Source organism: Charadrius vociferus, unplaced genomic scaffold (genome assembly GCF_000708025.1).
Source record: "Charadrius vociferus isolate BGI_N301 unplaced genomic scaffold, ASM70802v2 scaffold362, whole genome shotgun sequence".
In the NCBI taxonomy this organism is placed as follows: Eukaryota; Metazoa; Chordata; class Aves; order Charadriiformes; family Charadriidae; genus Charadrius; species Charadrius vociferus.
Window position 1 is genome coordinate 237,837 of NW_009647052.1, and position 16,990 is coordinate 254,826.

The 16,990-nt window shown below is 36.3% G+C and overlaps 1 protein-coding gene across 1 annotated transcript in view; it reads right to left on the minus strand.

Moving 5' to 3' along the window:
* The window catches only part of SENP6 (SUMO1/sentrin specific peptidase 6), a 66,078-nt gene that overhangs the window by 20,008 nt on the left and 29,080 nt on the right, over positions 1 to 16,990 (minus strand). Inside the window, exons 7-12 of the mRNA XM_009895763.1 lie at positions 16,612 to 16,757; positions 12,033 to 12,435; positions 10,934 to 11,166; positions 8,213 to 8,383; positions 7,273 to 7,315; positions 2,844 to 3,023 (exon numbers count right to left, since the gene is read on the minus strand). Coding sequence (XP_009894065.1) covers positions 2,844 to 3,023; positions 7,273 to 7,315; positions 8,213 to 8,383; positions 10,934 to 11,166; positions 12,033 to 12,435; positions 16,612 to 16,757 — 1,176 coding nt within the window. The remainder of the gene's footprint in view (positions 1 to 2,843; positions 3,024 to 7,272; positions 7,316 to 8,212; positions 8,384 to 10,933; positions 11,167 to 12,032; positions 12,436 to 16,611; positions 16,758 to 16,990) is intronic.

The following is a 16,990-nucleotide window of genomic DNA, read 5'->3' on the forward strand; positions in this document are numbered from 1 at the left end:
CCCCTCCCAGTTTGGTATCATCAGCGAACTTGCTGAGGATATACTCTGTCCCCTCATCCAGGTCGTTAATGAATCTATTAAACAAAATTGGACCGAGTATTGACCCCTGGGGGACACCACCGGTTACAGGCCTCCAGCTAGACTTCGTGCCACTGATCACAACCCTCTGAGTCCTGTCACACAGCCAGCTCTCAATCCACCTCACTGTTACCTCATCTAGCCCACACTTCCTCAGCTGCCTAATGAGGATGTTATGGGAGACAGTGTCAAAAGCCTTGCTGAAGTCAAGGTAGGTGACATCTACGGCTCTCCCCTCATCTGCAAGCGCACATTGCCGGCTCATGTTGAGCTTCTCATCCACCAGCACAACCAAGTCCTTCTCCTCAGGCATGTCAACCACACCACTCAGCTTGATATCGTCCACAAACTTGCTGAGGGCACAACCGATCCCACTGTCTATGTCATTGATAAAGATATTAAACAGTACTGGCCCCAATACAGACAGATCCCTGAGGGACACCACTTGCCACTGAGCTCCATCTGGACATTGAGCCATTGACCACTACCCTCTGGAAGCAACCGTCCAACCAATTCCTCATCCACCGAACGGTCCATCCATCAAATCCATATTTTTCCAATTTAGAGATATACACGCATATATAGCACTGACCTCTACATGTCAGCTCTTTCAGACGATAGACATTCTTAGAAACAGTGACAGATTGAAAAAAAAATGCTGCTTTAACTTGGGGTAGCTAGCAAGTAGGATGCAAAACGTATTAGAAACTAAACTGAACAGTGAGGAAGTGAGGAAAAAAGTACATTTTTGAGACAACTGTTTAGAGACTGAAATGGGAAAACAAGCATGACTGTTTTTAAAAAGTGGATACAAACTGTATACCACATATTAAAAGCACAAAGTTCTAACAAAACTACTCTTACTGACTCTAGGCAAGTGTTGTTGGGTACGAAAGTACAAAAACCTGTAACAGCAATTTCACAAAAGACAGTTATTTTTCTCTGATCAGATTTCTGTTACCATAGAAACAGAAATCTCTTAAGGATCTCCATTCCACTGGCAACCAGTTTTCATTTCTAAAAATTACGCATCTGAACAAGGAAAGGAATTTAAAATGTCACAGTAATCAAAATCTTCATCTCGTTACCCAGGCAAATGGATCTCAACACCTAGAAGAGTAAATCCCCGATTTCAGGTCCTGTAACATAAACAACCCAAAATCTCCCTGCCCCTGGTGAACATTCTGTGAAAAGAATACTGTCAGGTGTTCTCTCATGCTTAATCTTGCTAGCCCTAATAAACCTCATATTTCTTTTGGTACAGTGGTTTAGCTTCAACAGGTCAGCCTACACTTTTAGCAAAAGTTGCAGAATGTGAGTCGGATCTATCAGCTATTGTATAAATACCACCCACTCACATCATCTGAAAAATAAAAAAAGCACTAAGTTGCACTAAGAGCAATTATTTAGGCAGATACAGGAATATGATTCAGGCTGCAAATCCCAGTTTCATGTAGCTGGCTAACTCAGAGCTGCGGGGACCTGTTTTTCTGTAAGAGAAGAGTTTCAGACACATGCATAACCGTTTCCTTTTGGTTATTCTTCACTTGGCATGCTAACAGTTGTGATAAAATAATTCTTCAGCAGCATATTTCCCAATTCACTGCACAGAGAATTTAGGTGTCTAACTGGGTTTTGGGTGTTTCTATTTTGGGAAGTAGGCATCTACACACAATTGTTTACACAGCTATGGATTCAGGCTTAAAGTAATTTCATCGCTTACAAAGCCAATAGCAACTGTTATTAAAAAGTACTCCTGAGTATCAAGTACAATAAAGCAGTTAGGTGTAAAGCTAGTGCAATGCCACAGCCTCAGAGGGAAAAGCTGGAGAGAGAAAGGCTGAGAGACACGCTAAGGGAAGGATTTCTCAGCCAGCCAAGTCAGAAAGCCTTTCCGTTTTTCACTTGTGAACATCTGTGTTCATCTTGGGGCTAATGTCTGCTCCCAGGATTGTGTCTAGCTCCCCCACATGCTCTCCAATTACTTTTGTAATTACAATACTCCTTACAGCTCATACTTTTTATAGGAGATGGATGAAGCTATTGTAACAGTATTATGTGTTCGAAGCACACAATTCTGAGATTGTTAAAAGCATTCTTCCTCCATTTGAATGCATCAAGTATCTATGAAGCCGAGTACAAGTATCAATAACTACAAAATTTAATCTAAAGAAAAGCCTATTTTATTAAGGGGAAGAGGACTCTATGCTAATTTTAAAAATAGTGTGCATATTAAGATGAGAAAAACTGTGTTGAAATTAAATTTAATTTTAAGATACATGAAGACAATCCATTTACTTTCCAAACAGATATTTGTCTACATCACAACATCGTTACAACCATATGGGGGAAAAAAACCAAGCCAACCCACTCAACAGTTTCAACTGAAAGTAAGACCTGGAAGCAGAGCAGCACAGAAAGCAGAAGTAAGTATGCTAAAAGCTGTCATATAAAAGTAAAGGCCCATACACAAAAGCTAATCAAACCAGCTTGCTTTCATTCAGTATAAATATTAGTGATAGAAGTTATACTAAACTGACTACACTCTGTAACTAGCATGTGGCTGGACAAACAGAAGACTACAGTTTTGCCAAGCTGTTCTGAACTGTACTCCTCATCAGCCTGGGAAGGTGAGGGTGCCTGGAAAAACACTACACCTGCCCCAGTCAGTGATGCCAATTTTATTCTTTAGTGCTGTCAGTCATGATCCAAAACACTAAAACACAATTTAAAGTGAAATAGTAGACTTAAAATATTTTACTTACTGTCTCCTTTACATTCGTACCAGACATTATCTTTACTCATTTTCAGTTGGTCTCTCAGGCTACTACAAGTTGATGGTACTGTTTGTAGGAAAACTACTGGCAATTTTCGGACACTACACCATTCACATTTGGTAAGTTCTGAAGTTTTCAGGTTAATCTCTCGGATATCACTTTCCGATTCTAGAAGAAAATAATGACATTATATTAAATTATAGTAAAAATACGTAGGTTTCCTTTATAATTTCCCCCTTGATTTTAACAAGAAATCAGTATGTGCTCATTAACTTTTAAGAAAGTTTTTAGAAGTTTAAAATTAACACATATCCAAGAAGTGATGTCTATTAATATCTTAAAAGATGAACTGAACTCCACTGCCACATTTCAGGAAAGTCATCAGAAACAAACTGTTTTCTCCTCACCAACTTTAATCTAATTTTTATTCCACAGAAAAAACAGCATTTTCAGTGACAATTTAAATTTGCAACTACTGCTATGATATATTTTACGATAGATTTGTAAAACTTTCTTTGTAGATTTATCTTTGACCAAGTTCCCTTATGAAAAATAACTTTAAAATGAAGAGGAGAATAAACACATGCAGAGAAATGATCTGACTGCCTGAGGAAAATAAGGCACTGCTCTCAATTTACTACCAAAGAGAAATGTCAGCAACACGGTAAATTTTTAACACTACATCTGATGCTGTTGGTGCCAATGTTGAATATTTTACGGGTTTTAATGAATTATAAAAAGGGAAGGAAAAATGTGTGAAGTCATAGTTCTTAGAATTTGGTGAAGAGACCCAAAATTTCAACGCCAGTAATTACTGCTAGATCAGAAAAAATGGTTAATGGTAGTCACTTAAAGCTTTAGTTAGTGGCAGCTTCCACCATTCTACCACATGCTTGATGGCAGCCTCCACCAGAAAAACTATATCCCCTTACCTAGGGGACAAAACATAGACAGGATAGAGGGACAAATGGAGCCAACATGAAGTCCTTCGAAGGAATAAAAATCAATGCATGAAGTCCGTCTCCTCCTCCTTTCCCTGTAAAAGTGAGGAGACTGCAGGGAATTCCTGAAAAGACTAAGGCCTTTCTTAAGTTAAATTCTAGTCAACATTTCATGACCAGACAGATGATGAGTAAAAATTAGTAAAAAGGTTACCACATGAAGAGTTTAATTTGCATCACCCTGAACATAACTGCATAAAACCTTATGATGAAAAAAAAAAAAAGACATAAAAGACATACCATTACTTTCTACTTTTCTAGTATTAGTTATCAGACATTCTTATTATTAGTGGAGGAAGTGCATTTTTTTTTTTTTTTCCTCCCCTAATCCCCCCGCCCCCCTCCTTTCTTTAAATTGTTTCTCTTGGCATTTAGCAGCAGCTCTCTACATCCTCTCTTCTTCTTAGCAACTGAATTCACACCCCTGTCCCTGCTGCTCATAAAGACAGGGCAAACAGTTACCCAAAGCACCCACTGGCTGCAGACTGGAAGTAGCGGCCACCACATCTTCTGTGGAGAAAAGCAGCTCTCTCTTCCTTCTAAACCTCCAATACCCCGGGGTCCCACTAGCTGGAGAAGCAGCAGCCCAGCTCTGAGTCAGCCTGCAGCAACAACATGCTTCCTTCAAGCCAACTGGGCAGCATTTACTGCTCAGAAAAGTAATTTGCCATCTCATCAGGAAAAGAACAGCAGAAATATGCTGCAAGGATCTAAGTAGTCCATCTTCTTGCACTGATTCTCCTTTATTTCCCTATGGACTTACATAGGAGAAAATGAAGCTAGTAACTAAAAAAAGGTTTATAGATGACGCAGTCTTCTCTCCTTTGCGTTTAATACAAACAACAAAACAGCTTTCCAAGGCTAGGCTGTAATACCACAGTCTTTACAGTAATACTTCAGTTTTATACTTCCTAAATGTACGCACTTTCCTTAATTCATTTCACCTAACTTTCCACTTTCAGAAGCAAACCGCAATAATGACAATCCCAACTTAAAAGTGGATTCAACCCATTTAACTGAGGCATGCATGTCCTTCTAATAGTGTCTAGATAGAAGGTCCTTGCCAAAACACGCGCTAGTTGGTCTCTGCAGAAAACTCTGAATCCTTCTAACTGTATTTGCACTGAGATGAAGCATACTGACTTTCATGTGACAGGAAGACTGCCTACTCTTCAGATGAAAATTTAAATCACATTCATCCTTCTGCATTGAGACAGGCATCTTCTAAAACATTTCAGCATAAACGCCTTAACCTGCGAACAATATTCCCTGTAACACTGACATAAGACAGACAATAGGACATATCCATTAGAGGTGATGTGAATAGTTTTTCATACATTAGAAACAGAAAGCTCTTTCCTTGAAAAAACAATTGGGAGTTGCAAAAAACTGACAAGGGATGTGGAGAGAATTTTGAGAACTTGACAGATATTTACATATGCAAAAACAAGCTCAAGGCAGGACAGTACTGCTGTTTCTACAGCTGTTCAAAGCATTTGCCTTTCCCTGAAAAAGCATGACCGCTGAAATCAATCTAAAGAAAAAAAAAAATACTAGGTGCCATTTTTTTTTCTCAAAAAAATGAGAATTTTTTTTTCTCTCTCTTACTTGTATTAAAGCAAATCATCTTACGATTATGAAGTTAATAGAAATGGAGCTAGCTGGGAATACACCCATCCTCCTCCAATGCAAAACTCAAAAAATGAAATGGAAAAGTGCTAAACATTCCAATAAACACAGCATTTAGTGAATCGCCATTTTTATGCTAATGAGGGATCAAGTCCCATGGAAATAATTTCACCATAGAATCACAGAATGATAGGGGTTGGAAGGGACCTCTGGAGATCATCTAATCCAACCCCCCTGACAGAGCAGGGTCACCTACAGCAGGTTGTACAGGATGGCATCCAGGTGGGGAATGTCTCCAGAATCAGAGATGCCACAACCTCTCTGGGCAGCCTGTGCCAGTGCTCCACTACCCTCAAAGTAAAGAAGTTCCTCCTCATGTTAAGATGGAACTTCCTATGTTCAAGCTTGTGCCCATTACCCCTAGTCCTATCACTGGGCACCACTGAAAAAAGACTGCTCCCATCCCCCTGGCACCCTCCCTTTAAGTATTTGTAAATCATCTTTGCAGCCCTTTGCTGGACCCTCTCCAGGAGTTCCCTGTCCTTCTTGAATCGGGGAGCCCAGAACTGGACACAATACTCCAGACACAGCCACACCAGGGCAGAGTAGAGGGGGAGGATAACATCCCTTGACCTGCTTGCCATGGTCTTCTTGATGCACTCCAGGATGCCATTGGCCCTCTTGGCCACCAGGGCACATTGCTGGCTCATGGTCATCCTGTTGTCCACCAGGACTCCCAGGTCCCTTTCCACAGAGCTGCTCTCCAGCAGGTCAGCTCCCAACCTGTACTGATGCATGGGGTTATTCCTCCCCAGATGCAGTACCCTAACACCACACAGCTGTTTTGACTAAAAATTGGTAGAGATTTTCTACAAATTTTACTAAGCTTCTTAGCATTTTTTTAAATACATTTAATGCATGAAAAGTGGTAGTTTCTATGCACTTACATGTTAGATGCAACAAACTTAAATACTTGACTGAGCAAAGGCTACGCTTACCTTTACAGGTTGTGAGACACCATTCTGCACATAATAATGACAAAATACAATAGTTCTGTTTTACAAATAACAAAAGGCAAAATTTGATAGGACTGCATCTTCATGGAAACTTAAGATTAACAAAAGGAGGCAAAGCTTATTTCAGGCCCAAAGCAAAACAAAGAAAAAAAAAAGTTGTAAGCTCACCATTTCCTAAACTATGTCACTGTATTTCTTTCAGTAACATAAAATATACAACTTATATGCTAGAGAATAAAAAAAAATTCAAGGGAGATATAGACAGGAAAGGTCAAAGACACATGTGTGGTTTTTACTCTACCTACTCTCTGCATCCAAAATAAAAGAACTAATAAAGTGTTAAAAAGCTAACATGTTTTACAGGAGGTTACTCTTGCCTTTTGTTTTTGTTAATCATTTTCAAGACAACCTTTGCCAATCATCATCAGAATATCTACAACTCTTCAACCAGGATGAAGGGGAAGAACTAATGAGCCAGTTGCATGCACACTACAAACGGCTAACTCCTGCTACCTGTGAATTTTCCTTCTCTCAGTAGAAGGCAGAGATAATGCAAAATCATTTTGTTTTTCATTCACCAGGCAGTTGAGGTCAAATGTATACTCTCTTTATTTCTTTCCCCTCTTATCTGACTACAGGGACCCAGTATAATTTATTACATACATAAAACCAGAATCGACATTTCATTATGATTCACTTGTTAATTCCTTTGGCAAAGTTATTTCATTCAAAATATACTGAGTATTAACATAAAATGAAAGATGTACTCACCTTCTTGACTTTCTAGGCGTATTTTGATATAATCCAGGCAAAACTGTGGAAGACAACACAATAATAAGTTTTCACATCTTCTCCAAACCAAAGTTGACTTAATGCCTTTTAACTGTTAGTAAACATATTCCTATTGACTAAGTACTTAAGTAATAAAAATTTTAAAATAAAAATGTAATTTTTTTAAAAAACGAAGTGTACATTTTAGTACAACTCAAGGAAGCAAGTATATTCTTTAGTATTCTGTGTCTCTTTCAGTCATATTGACTGTTGAAACTTAAGTTCTCTCCTAAGTACTCCGTTTTCAAAAAGGCTTAAAATATACTGAAAAATACCAGAAATTAAAGGGGGGAAAAACCAAAAACTTCAGAACAGAATGTCATCTATCAGTATTTAAGGAAATCAAACAATAGGGTTTTGCAGAGAGGTGGAAAAAACAAGTAACACCTCTCTGCTATTTATATGGTTACCCCAGCAAGAAGCACGCATTTTATCTGGCTTACTACATACAACCAACATGCAAAGTCTCCTTGAAAGTCTCCAATAACTTAGAAGGCTAACAAAAAAAAAAGATACTGTTCTAGAGAAGTAAAATTATTCATCTGCAGACATGCTGCTTCTTCCCACCTATCAATATCCATTTTTTGGTAACTGTTGCTTTCAATTTTCTTTACAAATGCACGCTAATCCGTAAGCCCCCCCAACCAAGTAAACACAGTTTTCAAGGGTTTTGTAGGCATGATGTTTCTATTAAACACCAGAACTAGACCATATGCATTAGTATGTAATAGTACTTTGGGATTCTTTGGGAATCACAGCCTCTGAAATAGAGACAAACTTACTGTTTCATAGACAAAAGCAAAATATTATTTGATCCAAGTATGAAAATAACAGCATCCATCAAAAACTGAAAGATTTGTCAAATAGCAAGTTTACTTACAATGACAGGTTCTACTACCATTCTTCGTAGCGTTCCTATTCGTATACTCCGACAGTTCAGAATGACACTTTCACAGGAATTTTGGTAATTTAGAGGTACAGCCTCTGTTACAATCTCTTGAGAAATAACTTTACGACGTTTTATTGGAGCGTTAGACACAATGTTCCCAAACTGAAAAGTAATTTTCAAGGTTTCAGAATGTCTCACTAAGATTTATTGCTAAAACAAGCATATTAAAAACCAGTGATTAAATTTTCGGCTACTTTTCTGTTGGTCAACAGGATTACTTACTATAGCAGCCACCTCAACCATATACAGAAGGTAGAAATTTCCTAAGGGACTTTTTGAAACACCTGATGATGTTAATATTGCTAGATTCAAGAAAAAAAAAGTAAGCTGAAACTTGCTGACTTTTTTTTTTTTTTAAACATTTCCAAATCACAAATACTGATTCTAAAATTGCCAAAACCAATTTAGTTTTTGTCATTTTGATATACCATTCAACTCAGCAAAACAAATTTATTTTTCATATATTTGTTTATTTATATGAAAACACTAATGCTGTAAAAGCACCACAATATTGGTGGTTTTACTTTTCTTTCAGTTTTTATTAGTTCAAGTTTTTGGTGACTGAAAACACTAATAATTACTGAAGTACAGTAGCAGGAGTAGAATCTTCAAAACAAATAAATAAATAAGCCAAATCAAAATTTCTTAAAACAACTTTACAAAACTTTTAAGATGTTTTCAGGATAGATTCTAGGGTCAGAAGACTACATACTGAAAGAAGGCCACGTGGAGTTTGGCTCCAGATGCTGATTGAAGCTGTAATATCAATTAAGTCTCCTGTTTACCAACAGAACAATTTTACAAAAAAACTATTAAAACAAAAGAAAGCTGGCTGAGAGCCCTCAGATTAATATATTTATTTGTTGCTTTGCTTATAATACTCTACTTTGTTGAAGGATTTTCTGTACGCTCATCTTATTTTGGTATTTATATTGTTTCATAAAGCTGCCCATTAATAAACATTCTTTTGGGCAACAAAATACAATTAAACTCCCACAGAAAAACATTTTAAGGGATTCAATATTTCTATTAAGATTAAATCTCAACAATTATTTCAAGTCCCTAATCACTAGCCTATCTTGGCCATAATTCAAAATATAGTTTTGGATGCTTCATTTAAATACAGTAGAGAAGCCAGAGATTCTAAATCCCTGCAATTAGAATATTTTCCTAGGGCTCTTGTTGAAGACAGTTTTTCATTTTTGTCTGGTGGACTAGCTAAATTTTATTAAAAGCTCAAAACTCAAATCACAGACAAACAGTAAAACAGTAAACATTAAAGTGGTGTTATATTCAAGTAGTCTCTTCAGTAAAGAATTAATGAATATTGTGAGAGAAATACAAACAAACAAAGCTTCTTAAAGCTTCTTCTATCATATCTGACAAAAACACTGTGATAGCTGCAATTCTTGGTAGTTTCCTTGAATCAATGCAAAGTTTGTGCTAAATTTAACCAAAAAAAAAATAAAATTCTGTTTCCCTTGTTTTCAAAACCAAGCTCTTTTCTACTTTTGTATAAAATACGCAGTTAATTTCCAACATTACAACTGGTTCTTAAAGACTACTGAACAGGAACATATGGATATACAAAGGAAAACATTTGGCAGAGTTTCAGAAGTCTTAGACACCAGTGCCTTCACAATGCAGTGCTTGCAATTAATCCAGCGCATACCACCAGAATAACTGAAAATCGAAAGTATTTATCATTCAAGCTTTGAGCCCCACAGCTTTATTGTAGGCTAGAGGTTCACAGCTTTATATTGATAATGGCGACTAATTATACACCACATTATAAACATCCATAATTTCATCAATTACAGCACTAGAATATTGGCTTCTGAATCTCAAGATAGCATGAAGGTTTTGGCATCATTACTGTAGCGTTCTAACTCAGAAAACAAAGGATTTGCGACTGCAGGTGGAAATCTAATCAGATACTCTTGTTGAGCCAAACTCTCAATAGTGAAACTGGACAAGTGACCCAAGAATTATTTTAATCAGCACTATTAATTTAACACCAGTTATCACAGGGAATTTATTTTTCTTAATGGCTCACTACTGAGGTATTTTAAGCTTTTAACACAGCATGAAAGCTGTCCCCTTTGACAGCACTTAAGGAGCCTGCTCATGGTGTCTCTTTTTTGTCTTTGCTTATCCAATTCTTGCAGTGGTACTCAATTAAAAAATAAAAAAGGCCCACCATGAAATCCTTAAAATAAGTGCTATGATTTGGGACAGCTGTCAAAGTATTTTAAATTTAAAGGGCCACTATTGTTCCCAGTGTCTCTTTTTAAGTTTAAGTTCGTATGTCCAAAGTCTTACCAGGCAACAGCTGGTACTGACATTCTTCTGCAACCTAAGTAGGCCCTTGAGTTTGAGAGAGATACCCTGCCCAGTGTCAAAGAGTATACATTCAACACAGAAGCATCTACGTTAAAAGCATAACTCAAATCAGTATGAACACTTGTGAAAATATAACGAACACATTTTCGGATGTTTCCAGTATTATTTAAGCAGAGATACCACTTGATGAGCTGCTAAATAAAAAAAAGCAATCAAATATAGTCAACTGCTGACAATGCAAGACAAGCCTTTACATTTTCCATTTATGATTTGATTTTTGTTTTCTTTAAACAAAGCATTAAATAGTACCTGATCTTTCATTCTTGCTTTTCTTGGTAGTGTGACTGCAATTTCTGTATCTGTTGTTATACTACCTATTCTCTGTTCTATTCCACAACTGTTTTCCTTTAATGCTGCTTCCACCTTTCCTGTAGAAGGAGCTGGGGAGGAGCGGGCTGAATCTGCAGGACGAGGTGAAATGCTTTCCATTCTCCTAGTGCTGCCACTATCCTCCTCCTCCTCATCATCACTAGACAAAACAACTAAACAGAAAATATTAAATTCTCAACCACTACATTTTTCTGTAACAGAAATTTATTTTCAAGCAACAGCTGAAAAATAATTTATGTAATTGTCCTGCAGTGCCAAAAAAGTCCACATTTATCATTATATTATGCTATTATTAATGTTTATTTGGAATCTGCTCGCAGGTGCTCTCTCCCTCATTTTTTATTTCTCACAACTATACAAAAACTGGGTATCATTAATCCGCCTCTAGACACAGAAGTGAAGGCATACATTTCTGTGTTCAATCAAGAATTGACAGTGAATAATACAACTTTAAGAAAAACTGACATGAGAAATCATGACTGACATTGTTCAAATGAGAAAGACAACATGGTCTAGTAAATTAAACACGGAACTAGAAACATAATTTCCCAAATTCCAGTTCCTTCCTGCTTATAGATTAATTCAAGTTTACCCAGAGAAAGCACAACAATTACCATTTTACAAATTATGAAATTCAAATAAATACATAGCTCAAAAGGAAAGAGGGGAAAAAATATAAAATTAAAAAAAAACCAAAGCCTTTCCCTTTGGGACAATAAATGATGGAATTTTGCCAATAACATTTTTCTTAAATTATAAAGTGTAAGTCTTTAAAAATAATAATAATAATAAAAATATTCACGAAATACTGTTTGTTTATCCCAGTGTTCATCCTTCTCAGGGAGTACCTCAGCATATGTAAAGGAAATTATAAAAAGGTGTCTCTCTCTTCCCCAAAAACGCATCCACAAAAATTTTTCATTCAAAATCAGAAATGTAAACCTGCAAGGACAGTTCCTTCATTATACAATATTTTGGGCTTGCAGTTTATGGCTATATTCATAAAAAAGGTACTTACTTGGGTCATTTAGTTCAGATGGTCTTGCACTCCTCTGTCTTAAGCTTCCTGTAATTTTAGGACTTTTTGTCCCAGTTATAAGACCAACTTTTCCATTTTGTCTTAACATAGAATGTCCTACAACTTCATTACTCAGTAGAATATCCGTCGGACCTTTCCCAACAGCAGAACTATAAAACTTCTTTGTGTTGAACCCTGTACCTGAAGATTTTTGCCCTGTTGAATTCTGATGTATCGAAGAACGTGATAAAGGTCCCACAGATTCACTTAATGTCACAGTTTGTCTGGAGACTCTTTGTAAATCCTTTAGAGAAGCACTTTCACAATGTCGGCATTTGGTCTGGTTTTCATTTGCCCGCCCACAGTTTGGACAATCAGTTGAATAATCAATTTGTTCCAAAAGCTAGAGGGGAAACACACACACAAAATCAGTAACTGTATAAGTACAAAGATACCATTTCCAAATCTTCCATTTAATTTCTGTTCATTCTGTTCAGAATAAAGACACAACACTATATTAGCAATTACAGAGAAAGCAAACATTAAAATACAGTTTGATTTGTTTTATTTAAGAAAATGAAAAATGTTCTAACAGGAACGAATGCCATTTGTGGCAATTTTTAAAAAGGGATTAATGCTGGACAATTCAGTTTCTCCTTTTTGCCTTTTTTTCTTTCCATATGTAAAAGGTTGCACACTGTTCAGATATATATATATCCATCAGCAAGAAGGTCCAGTTACATCACTTCTGTAAAAATAGTTTCACTGGACGAAAATAAAGCAACCTAAGGATCCACAGAGGTAAAGAGAACTAGAAGCGACCTCCTTGGTCACGAAGTTCATTTGTCCTCCCAGGATATCTTCTAAGAGCCTGGCAAAACATGCAGAAAAATCACTCCTTAAAAAGATAAATTAAAAAAAAATAAAGAAAGAGAGAGAGAAAAAAAAAAAAAAAAGAAAAGGAAATACATTGCTCTAGAGTCCAGTGTCTCAGAAAAGAAAACAGGACTTGAGGAAAAGGAATTCTCTAAACTTTCAAGAGGAAAGCAGGGGCTCCAAGGGAAAATGTATCCTATCGCTGCAAAGGCAAAGATGTGTTTTGTTTCTCCCACATGTACTAGGTCCTACTTAATTATGTATCACAGGTGCAGAACTTGGACTTCTAAGTCTACGGGATTCAATACTAACACATAAGCTACTGAAAGTGTACTGAGTTGCATACAGAAAACCCTCTTGTACTGAAATTTAATGTTTGTTATCGTCTCCTGGAGCACTGAGCTCAAGTGACATAACCACTGTACTGTGAACTACTAAAGATAATAAATACCTACATTCCACTAAGAAACTTTTTGAACCTATTTACAAAACAAACATAGGTATCACAACTTGTACCCCCCACAACCCCAGCCATGAACACTTTTCCAATAAAGTGGACTTCCTCAGGTGTGGGATCTTCAATACTTTTTGAAAATAAACGTAAAGACAAAAGTCATACAAGAAGTATATATTATTTTTACAAAAAATTCTGCAATTTAACAAAGCTACACATATGGTAGCAAAACAGATGCAAAAAAAAAAAAAGGTGATTAAAATGTATCAGACCTTTAAAACCCAAACGGTGGGATAACATAGCAAGTGACATGAAAATCACTGTTGTGCCTCAGTGCTCAGTTAGTTACAGGATGCAGTTTTTACAAAGATACTGCTAATCAGATTGAAAAATTTCAATCAGACTCAAATACTCAGCAGAAGCTACCAATAGTACCTGAAGGATCTTAAGTATAGAATAACTGCATCCCTATACTTCGACCACACAGCAAAAATTTAAAACCAACTTCCTTTCCATGGTTTGAGAGCCTGCATCTTGATGGTGGGGGTAGCAGTGTTTAATTAAGAGGGCCATACTCTTTTTTGGACTCTATTTTAAGATAAATGACTACTTAAGTAGATGTGTTCTACCTAAACGTGTCTGCCTTACAATTTTTATAATAAAGGATTTTTTTAAACTTTAAAATCTGCAAAATACAAATACTATATGCACAATACAAATACTCCGCCCTATCTCTAAGAAATTATTCAGAATCCAAAGCTTTTGTTATTTTCAGTTTTTTATACAGTAAGCACATATGAAGTAGAAAATCCACCTTCCTTTAAAATTATGTACATTTTTAACAATTAGGAAGCACAACCTGTTATAGTCTAGTAAGACTAAAACCATTTGCACTTTGCCTGACAAGCAGCTGGTTATGTCTGTAATTCCTCTGGCACAAAATCACTAACAAGAGTTTTGAATTGTTCAGTTTCCACAAACCTCTGATCGATCATCTGCACACTTCAGCAACTCATGGCTCATGAAAATGCATATGGTTCATGACAAATGCATAAATCACTGTGTTAAATCCCTTTGCTGTAACAAAGGATAAAACTCTCAAGCCATTTAAAAAAAGAAAATAAAACCAAGAGTTGTGTTAGTGAATTCAGTTGCACCAAGATCTGTTCTATACCCAGAAGGTGTATCCAGACGATACAGTCTTACAGGATCATAACTATCCTATGGGATTACAGTAAAGGCTCATCTAGCCCTGTGCTCTACCTTCAACAGTAGCCAGTGGTAGTGTTGGGAGCACAAGGAATAGAGTAAGGACATATCCTCCTTACTTGATGTAATTACCAATTTAGACATTTCCTGAATCAGCAGTTGAATTTAAATCAACGTGTTTAATGATGACGCAGCCTCACAAATTCTATCAATCCCTTTTTGAAATCTCATAATTCATTGTGTGAAAAATATGGGGGGTTTGTCTTTTTTAAGCTTACTGCTTGACACTTTTACCACAGGCACTGAGATCTTGTGTCTGAGAAAAAGTAGCTAACTGTTTTCCACTCATGACTGTTGATGTTCTCAACTTTACATATTTCTAAGACATGCATGGGAAAAAGTACCAGACGTAATTACTAAATACTGTTTACAAGTGCAATCTGTCTGATGGCTTTGGAAATAAAACCATGCCCCTGGAACAACATAATCGAGTCTGCATTTTTTCATCAGGGAGACAGAGAACAGCTTGCTTTAGCAATGTGGTCAGCTACATGCAATCTGGCTCAAAGACACCAAGCTGCCGATGCTTCTACATGCAGCTCCAACCCTCACTTTCCACGTGTATACAACGCAGGAAGTAGTTTTGGAAGTCAGTACCATGGCTTTAAAAGAGAGGAACATGCTGAAAGCATGCCTTGCTTCTACTTGTACACAGAGTCTTCTAGCTCGAGCTAGGAGACACTGCAAATGGCCTGCACAGATCACAATCCAGCCACAAATGATGAAGCTGCTCTCCTTCCTCTCATTATTTGTAAGCAAGAAACTATGCATTAAAAGATGACGTCTGTTAGATCTTCAGACTGAAAATTGTTTTATCAAGGCAGTGACAAGATTATATTTATTTTTAAATTGTTTTCTTCAATGACCATTTCAATCTAGGAGACTGTTTCCTGCTCTTGTCCCTTACCTGACAGGACATAAGCAATGAATATTTCACTTCTTTAAATAAAGTTATCGACATAATGATTAAAACAAACCCCACAGATCTGTAATGTCTTTTGTTTTTAACTGCTTTGCTACTTCATTACTTAGCTTTTATAGATCATATCTATATAGATGTCATAGGTAGATCAAAACCTCATTTTAAAATTTCCAAGTAACATCATATTAATTAACTAAATATATAATGGAAATGCATAAGATTAGTACTAAATGTTTCATCCTAACAAAGAAATACAGTCTGACTTATTTTCTAATATACAGCAGCAATAACAAGCTGATTATATAGAATAATAACAGATCTACTTTTCGGTTTGTTTGGTTTTGTGCTTTGTTTTTTTTTTTTTTTCTGATCAAGAACTCCTTACAGGAAGTTTGGCTTTGCTAGTCAGTGTGACCTGTATGTGGGCATTATGTACCTTCCAGAGTAACCTTGGAAGATGATAAGAAACACGGAGAGGCTCACAGGAATTTCCAAAATATCTTATATCTGATATTCAGAAAAGTTCCAGACAAAACATCCTGGTTGGCTGCATCTAGACCCGAAAATGCCATTTGGATACCTGCACTATTTTCACTGAGGAGAGTAACTTAGTAAGAAACACTCGTATCTTTGCAGTACCTCTGTCTTCATTGTTATAATGAGTACAGAAAATCATGATGCCTTAAAAAAAAAAAATCTGTCAAAGAGTAAAATATTATTCCTTTATTCCATAGACAGCAAACCAAAATTATCAGTTTCTGGCTTATCAATCAGCCAATCAATTTAATCGCAAGTTCTTTTACAGTTTTCTTGTTCTTTCCAGTACAGCATCTATTTGTTCAAATCAGAAAATAAATACTTCGTAGCTAGTGTCAATATTAACACTTCAATATCTCTATCTTTGTAACTTTTTAAAAAATTTAATTATTTAAATCTTTCTCCCAACTCTAAGGATTTTTAGAACATCAACGTATTTTACAACTGAATGCCTGTTTTTAAAATATGCATCAACTTTTAAAGTTAAACAGAAGTTTACATGCTTTTAAAATCTAACCCACCTTTAATTGGCTTAAGCATTTTTTTGTAGCAGAAGAGAGAGTCAAGTCAGATTGATAAGAATTGCAGTGACGTTTTTGTTGCACCTTTCTCTTAATTTCCGAATCTGATTCTGATTCTGACTCTTCTGTGTTTTCCATTATATTGTCTAGTAGGGAAAAAATGCAACAATGTTAACGAGACGTATCTACTCATACGCTGTTAAAATTATCATCAACTTATTTCTTCACATACAGTAACTTGAACAATTTTTTAAAGACCCAACAAACTACACTGCTTCAAGTGTCTCATGATTTGTTGTGTGAATAAGAAAAAATTCCCCAAAGTAACTTTGAAATTTTTGGTTTATGAATACTTTGGTTTATGAATACTTTATGTTCC